This window comes from Lycium ferocissimum, chromosome 10 (genome assembly GCF_029784015.1).
Source record: "Lycium ferocissimum isolate CSIRO_LF1 chromosome 10, AGI_CSIRO_Lferr_CH_V1, whole genome shotgun sequence".
NCBI classification, from domain to species: domain Eukaryota; kingdom Viridiplantae; phylum Streptophyta; class Magnoliopsida; order Solanales; family Solanaceae; genus Lycium; species Lycium ferocissimum.
In genome coordinates, this window is record NC_081351.1 from 41,224,816 (window position 1) to 41,233,312 (window position 8,497).

General features: G+C 35.8%; 1 protein-coding gene across 2 annotated transcripts; it reads right to left on the reverse strand.

The window, feature by feature from the left end:
* Positions 1 to 966: 966 nt before the first annotated feature.
* Positions 967 to 8,159, reverse strand: LOC132033887 (protein SET DOMAIN GROUP 41-like). 2 transcript variants are annotated; one of them, XM_059424027.1, is made up of 4 exons: positions 7,122 to 8,159; positions 6,906 to 7,006; positions 3,124 to 3,222; positions 967 to 2,142 (listed from the first exon to the last, which is right to left on the reverse strand). In XM_059424027.1, the coding sequence occupies exons 1-4, from the start codon at positions 8,068 to 8,070 to the stop codon at positions 1,144 to 1,146; spliced, it is 2,148 nt and encodes a 715-aa protein (XP_059280010.1). In that variant the 5' UTR covers positions 8,071 to 8,159; the 3' UTR covers positions 967 to 1,143. The 2 variants fall into 2 exon arrangements, with proteins under 2 accessions (XP_059280010.1, XP_059280009.1); XM_059424026.1 differs by having other exon boundaries at positions 6,906 to 7,009.
* Between the last annotated feature and the right edge of the window lie 338 nt (positions 8,160 to 8,497).

An 8,497-nucleotide genomic window follows, 5' to 3' on the forward strand; every position in this document is an offset into this window, starting at 1 on the left:
CTCAATTTTTTCTTATGAGTTGTAGTATTTTGAGTTCTGATCTTCTTTGCTTTTGTTCGACATAGATGCACTCAAGGAGAGTCTCGACGCTTTGTTTCCGTTTTCTCTGTATTTCCTTTTTTTCTTCTCCCATGTTAGTTCTATTTCTAAAGGAAAATTATATTTTCCATTCCATTTTTCCTCGGTAGAAAAAGAAAATTAAGATAAATTTAGAAGCACAAGTCACGTATAAAATTCACTAGTAGGAGGGTAAAGAAAGAAAAAGTTCTGATAAAAATTTAAACTAGTGCATATTAGGTGTAGAATAAATTGAAACTCAAATAATAAATTATTAATTTTCACCTCAAATGTTCAATTATAAGGAAGACAAGCTGTGATAAATGGCGTCACATCATGGTTAAAAAATACCGGGGATAATATCTCACGATTATGACAAGCATGACTCCTTTAATCAAAATCATAAAATAGTTACACCTACCAAACAACCCCCAGATAGACGTGGTCGGGCACCAAGACTTGAGCTGTTGACTCTTTTACTTAATTCATGCTTAAGCAAAGGATATTTGCTTATCCGTCAAACAACTATTTAAAATAATAATAAAATTTATGATCACACTCATCAGTTATCTTGCAGGGCCTCATCTTCTCATTTAATTAAAGAGGAAATTCAACTTAATGTCCTTAACCTTTTAGGTTTGGAAAATAATACGCTCTCCACTTTTTAAATGACACAATGAACCCTTAAGATCTTAAAACAACAAACAAATGCAAGTAGTGTTCGGCAATTACGTATTGATTGGTCTGAGGTTGTCGCAAAAAGATTAGCATAAGTCACTTCATTTATTTTTATCCAAAATCACTAATTTTTTAGTCTAATTTCTTCTTCTTTTTTCTGTGTGAATTTCGAAAATATCCTCATTCATAGGTCGGAGATCTACAGCTATGAATCGTAAGGTCCAAATGATCTACTCTAACTGAGTCATTGCATGTATATTAAAAAATGTCAAAATAAGTACAACTACACAAAGCTATGTAGCATGAACTTCCCAGAAAATGAGTTTAGATTTCAGTGTTTTTTTATCTTGCAGCCAACAACTTATAGACTATGAGACAGACAATAGGGTTATGTATTCAACCAATGGCCTAACCATTCGGAAAACCTGGGAGACATAGAAGACTTTCAACTTTAGACATGAGCGCCGAATGAGAACCAAAACATATAGTTGACAAAAATGCTCCATAGATTAAGCAGTGAATGCCAAGCAGGAATAAATTAACCCGTATCTCGCTGTGATAGTCTTGTGCTTCAAGTCCAGAATTTGTTTTGTCTGCATTAGGACTTGTAGCATGAGTTGCAAAATGAGTAAAAGATGACATCCTACTCCCAAGCCATCTAAAGTTAATGGGATCCTCAACTACTTTCAAGTAACCACCATCCTCCACGAGAAAATCCCAGATTTTTGGTGTTATAGCGGTAACACAATTCAAAAATTTGCTAGTTACCTCAGCAAACTCTGGATTTTCATCATGACCATCTGCAAATTTATCTCTAAACCTATCAAGCAGTGCGCATTTGCCACAAATTCGACATGAGGAAAACGAATTTTCTCCCATGTCTCTCCCCCTTGAAAATAAGTTCCAAGCAGAGCTTCTGACAAGACTTAGTAAGGTCTCACCAGCAGTCGTCCAAAAATTTGAAACAGGCACAATGAGAGAAGATTCAGACTCTAATAAATGGTGGGTTGCACCTGCAAGCAACAAGGAATATGCTGCACTCTTTCTGATCATACTAAAAGCTTCGGTTTGATGCTTATCACTTTCGGGATCTAGGGCCAGCAGGTCACTTTCAGAGACTTTATATGCAGAAGCCAGTGTCATGTATGCATGCAAAGAGACATGGTGAAGAGGATATAATCTGAAGAGTAGACGTAAATTTTCTGTGTTTGGTTTCAGAACTACGTGGGCATGATCTTGAGTAAGCAGGACCTCAAGCTTCTCACAACAAGACTTGGGATTACTAAATGACAGAAAGTCATCTATAGCGTCATTCAAGAAATCCACCAGCTTCTCCAGTACATGGTCCCCGTAAAAATTGTCACCAGAAGCCATATTTGAACAATCGAGATTCAAAATTAAGATTTCCTACACAAAAAAATTCACAATATATGTTAATGCTTGATCTAAAGGCTTAGATACGCCATAATTCTTAGATGAAAAAACAAGAAGAACAACGATCTTCAACTCGGCATAACAGAACACAAAAATTCCCACCCCCCCCCAAAAAAAAAAAAAAAGAAGTAATGAACAGTATGCAAATTACAAGAGAAAATATATAAACTAGACTTCTTAGCAGATTGTTAAAGCACCAGCCCGGAAGTTTTTGGGTGCCTTTTAGTTTTCTTATTGCTTTTGTGATAATAAGCTCTTTGGTAATATAAACTACTTGACAGGTTCTTGGTCCAGTCCTCTTCATGTCTCAGCATATATTGGGAAATTTAGTAACCTCAGCCAACTTTAGAACCAAAGTCTATAAATTGCTCCTTTTGCAAGGGTATTTCAACTGTTATTCCTTTCAAGTCTTGCTTTACCAAGTTTTAATACCTTAGTTTCTCTGAAACAACATTTAAAGTCACCTCTCATCTGCATGACCTTCAAACGTTCATATGTGTCTATCAACTGCGGGCTAATCCTTTCACAGTCTAACTGCATTCTGATTGCAATCACAATTTGATTTCAGGCCATCTTGGAGGAGATTAAAAGACAAAAATATTGAAAAGACAATGGCAACAAAGTCAAAGTAATGAATGAAAGAAACCTCTAAAATTACAACTATTTAGTTGTCGATTACCAAATAGATCATAATAAAAGAAAAATGCTCCTTAATAAGACTTTGAGAAAGGCCTCAATCAAGCCACACCTCCAATAATAGATTACCCACTACAACTAGAATTACAGGAATATGCTGCAATTACCAAACAGGAATTTGTAAGGTGTGCAAAATCAAAGGGGTGAAATCGGAATCCTTTTAAGTAGGAATTTACAGTAAGTGATGGTTTTATAATTCGACTGTACATCAGTTTTGCATACCCGTCTAACCAATGTTCTCAACCCATGTGCTCTTACCTGCAGACAATGATCTGTATAAGTCATAGGCATTGCTCTACATCGTTTACAGCAGCAACTGAACCTGTATTTTGACCACAACTCTGATTGCCTCATCACCTGGAAGAGAAGTAAAGTCACATGAGAAAAGAATTTGATTTCAAACTAACTTGAACTGATTATGGTGTTATACATTGGAAATCATTAAAAATAACGTGCATAGTGTTGTCATCATCACCATATACTGGATTTGAAGATTGAGAACAAATTTGGTAAACAATCTAAACAACATAAATAATTCTAATTGATACCATCACAGTGGTATTATTCATAGCTTAAACAAGCATTGAAACCAGCATTTCATTCTCTATTACAGTAAAACTTACCTAAACTGGCAAGTACACAAATAACAAAACAAAAATTTCAGCTGATTCATGGTCAGGAAGTGAATTCAAATGGTTCTCCATCAAGGAACTTTTGATAAGAAAAAGCAAGCCATTAATAAATTATCCATCTACCTCAATTGATTGTCCATTTTTACTGGTGCAGAGATTAACACCATAATTTACGTATAATGTATTCCATATTTTTCTGATAAGGATAATGTGTTCCAGAATAATTCTAGTATAAAGGAGCTTTCCTTTTATTAAAAAGTTATAATTTACTTGATCAAGAAAATAAAAAAGCTACTCCCTCCGTTTCAATTTATTTGTCTGGTTTTGACTTGGCACGGAGTTTAAGAAAGTAAAGAAACTTTTGATTCTTGTGGTCTTAAACTAAAGATATGTTGAATGTATCAAAATGCTCCTTAATCTTGTGGTCTTAAACATGCCATTTGGAAAGTTGGAATTTAAAAGTTGCCCAAAAAGGAAAGAGGGGTTCTTTTTAAACGGACTAAAAAGGGAAGTAAGACAAACAAATTGTAACAGAGGGAGTATAATGTATTCTAAAAGAAAATTGAGCTCAAAAGTACATCTACAGCAGATTACCTGACAACTTTGAGGTTCTATATGGATAAAAAGTGGTCAATTAATCATCTTCAGAATAGTATACTATTCAGAATATACTGAATAATGGTGCAACAAATTTCTAGTTTAGGTAAGTGAACATCATCAGAAATTGGGTAATCTTCTAGGGATGGAGAGAGTAGCTTATCAAGATGTCAGAGATCCTAAAATATAACACATCTGATTAAGATTCTTCAAAATATTTTCTCCGTTACTGTTAAGGGGGTTTGATAGCTGATACACTTGAAACTATTCTGGGGAAACTAGTAAAAGGAGAAACCAGGGCTTGAACTTATTGTATTATGCGGATGCAAGTGACAAGTTCTTTGATATCTTCACAGTAACTGAAGTTCCCCATTTCCTTGCATTACCAAAAGCAAAAAGCGCAAAAAAGCTCTAAGGTCCTTTAAGCGCAAAGCGTAAATAAAGCGTGGGCTTTAATGAAAAAAGGAGCAAATGGAGAAAAGCTACAAATATGTATGTGTAGTTCAAGATTAATAATCATAAGCACTAATAACAAATATATGGAGAAAGAAATTGAAAAGAAAATTATGATAAAGTGAAATATCAATTGTTTAGTGTCACATCTTCACGATGGCACTCATTGGCAAGGAAAAGTATGCCTTAGAGCCTTGATGACGATTTAGAGCCTTGATGACCATACTGAAGTGCCCATAAAGCGAGGCAAAGCGCTCAACACGTTTTGTGCCTCACTTCAGGGCTTAAGCGCGCGTTTGATAACACTGTGCATTGCTTGTTAACATGGTGATAACAATACCAGGAGGCAGGTGACAAAAGTACAATGAATTAGATGATATCATCAGAGAAGTATCTTGAGCATATGGAATGCTCATCATTGTTCTGATAGATGGTTATGTTGGGCACAATAAGATTTTTGATATAAATATTACTACTATCAGAAAAGCGTACTGCCTTCAGTCCCATCATAGGTACTCAAAGGTTAGGTAAGAAAACAAGAGAACCAACATTAGCACTCATAGAGATGTGCCTTCCTGAGTCCTCTCTTTCTGCATCCTCAGTCTTGAAAAACCTTAAAACACTCGTTAATCTACTTTACAAGCCTTCAGCAGTCTAAGAAGGGATTGAAGTCCTCACAGAAACTGTCCTTCCCAAAAGGTGGTTTTCGAAGAGCAAGGAATTCCATCATCCAAGAGCCCAAAAAACAAGCCAAACTGCTCGTCACGTCTCTCTATTCCCAGGGAATTATGAGCATTTTCTATATTTATCCAGGAAAAATTAACAGGTTCACAGCCTGATAAAAAAAGGTCCACACTTTAGAATTCTCTCATTATCTCTATAGTACCATTTATACTACCTTTTTCAGATTTTTCATGGTCAAGAGAATTACTAGTTTTGGCACCCAAGGGAGTGGCCTAGTGGTCAATGAAGTAGGAGGAGACCTCCGAGTTACCTTGTACTTGTTGCTAGTGGGAAGCAGGTATCCCGTGGAATAAGTCGAGGTGCGTGCACGCTGGCCCGACCACGGTTTTTGAAAAAAAAAAAAAAAAAAAAAAGGAAGAACCACTAGTTCTGCATTTTAAAAACCCTTTGCTAGAACACCCTGAGCCACATTACTTGTAACTACCTTCAAGGGTAGGAAACATTTGGAAGTAACAAGGCTTAGTTTTTGCTTTTTTTCATAGGTAAGTAACAAGGCTCACATTTATGAGATATAGATTACGTCATCTTAGGGAGTAAGAGATCATTCCAACCATTAAAGAACATACCATGAAACATAAAATTAAAGACAAGTAAATATTAACTCATCTCTTGGACACTCCCAAAATTACTAAGTAATCTGAGACCTCTGTTTAATTAGTTTCCAGTCAAACTCTGATAATAAATAAGGAGGAGAAAAAGTAACTTATTTTTAGGGTCCTAGCTAGCCAGCTAGGTCATTTGCACTATATTTTATCATGCCAATAGGATAGTCTGACTTCTCTATTGTGGATGTAGTGTTCATATAAACATCACCTAAGAAGAAAAAATTACTTTGAGTTGGACACTATAAGGTAGTGGCAAGAAATATTTGTCTATGGTTTCTAGGAGGGCAAAGAATATCGACCTTGAAGATCTTGCGGGAAGTTGCTTATCAATATAGCAGACTGATTGTGGAATTGTTCTCAGCTCACGAATCTTTAGCGAGCCTGACCGCAAGACAGATAAGTTGAGAACAGTCAACAATGCCCCTCCTTAGAAATTCCAAGGACAGAAGGACCTAATAGCTTTAGTAAGTCCTACACCGATGGATTTTCTTTAAAAAAAATGAAAACCAGACCGAACAAATCTCTGTATCTTAAACCCAATCACTAAATTAACAGTCAAAACAGAAAATAAATGATATAATGGAGCCAAGAATTGAAAGGAGATGGGAGAAGTGAGGAGGTAATATACTGAACCTAAAGAGGAGCTCCGAGATGCAACCTAAAACATTTGGCTAAAATTATCCATATAGTATGTGTTGTGTAAATAACACCATTGAGACTGCCAGAAGACTACCAGAAGAAATGAATAACAAAGTTAACAAAGTTAACAATCACCTCAAGCAAACTTATACGGACATGTTCAAGCAAATGTCACTATAGCTTTCACACATCCACTCCACAAGCCCATTTAAGGCCAAATCACTTAGCTAGGCCATTCCAGAAAATGACTCACATTGTGTAAATATAAAGTTCTCCATTCATGAGAATCAAAACTAATGTAAACATTCTTTAATGTAACATCCTCCCTTTAATTATATATATCCTTCAAAACATCGAGAAACAAGTGTACCTTAGGCTGTAACAAGTCAGTGTATGTAATCAACACCTCTTCACTTTTCTGGATGTCCTTTATACTTCTAAGGGTTATTCTCGGACCACATGCTTCACTTCCTACTATCACACAAACAACAAATCGAAACCAGAAACTAAATCACACTCACTTTCTATCAAAATCATCAGAAAGATCATAACTTTGGAAGAAGAAAAAAATGCAATACAATATTACCATTAATAATTGATTCACTTTCAATGCCACCAGCCCCAGCTTGACATATCCTACTCTCCAATATTCCACCAGAATCCAAAGCTGTACAAAACCTATAAGAAGCATTTGGAGAGCAACTATGATTGATATATGAAAACGCCACATCATAAACACCAACTCCTAAACTTCTCCCATCCTTATCATGCACTTCCACTGCATTAGTCAGCACTAAACAGATCACAGCAGCTTCCACTATATACTCCTCAGCTGATAACTCCCCATTAGTACTCAACCCATCTCTCATTCTTCTTGAAATAGCCATAGCCTTTGCCCCATCAAGAATTCTTTCACAAAGTTCTTCATCATCATCCAAGCACATTACTTTCTTGAAATTGGTAAGCAACCCACCAATTCTTTCCAAATTAGAGAAAATCCCATTTGATTCTTGATCATCATTGTACTGTTGTTGTTCCAAGAACATTACTACTTTTTTGAAATTGGTGAGCAACCCACCATTTCTTTCCAAATTTGGGAAAACCCCATTTGATTCTTGATCATCATTGTACTGTTGTTGTTCCAAGAACAATGCTTTTTTGGAATTGGTGAGCGACCCACCAATTCTTTCCAAATTTGGGAAAGACCCTTTTGATTCTTGGAAGTGATGGAGGAGGCGAAGAGAGAGGCGAAGGTCAGTGGCAGTAGGGAAAGAGGAGTAAAGGGGTTGAGGAAAGAGGTGAAAGAAGTGGAATTCTGAAGAGGAGAAGTGAAGAGGGGAATCAAGAGAAGAGCAATGAAGGGAACAGTAGTGAATGAAGTGATTTGGGTTGTGATTATATGTAGGGGGAAGAGGAGAAAAGCAAGAAGAGCAGTGAGAGAGGAGTGTAGAGTGGTGGAGGGAGAGACTAAGTGGTGGGATTGGAGGTGTTAAGTCTTGGCCTATGGGAATGTCTTCTTTTGCTCTCATCTCCATTTTCAGTAGTTTTGAAATGAGAAAGCAAAGGAAAGGATCTTGAAGGAGAAAATGGTGAAGAATTTTTTAAAAAAATTTATGCACGGATGTTTGTATCAAACAAAGCATATAATGTGTATGAATATATATAACTATCACTTAACCATGATTTGTTAGAGCCTGTTTGGAAAGCCACCTGGTAATTGGAATTGGTGTAATTACTAGGGTAGTAATTACACAAACCAAGAATTATACAAAGATTGTAATTATCATGATCTCGTTTGTTTGTCACAACGTAATTGTGAGTGTAATTACAAGCGTGTTGTTTGATTACATACGTATGTGTAATTACACAATTAGTTTAATTTAAAAATAAAATTTAATTATAAAAAATTTAAAATTAATATTTAAAAATATGTGCATATAAATGATATTAAATTATTTATTT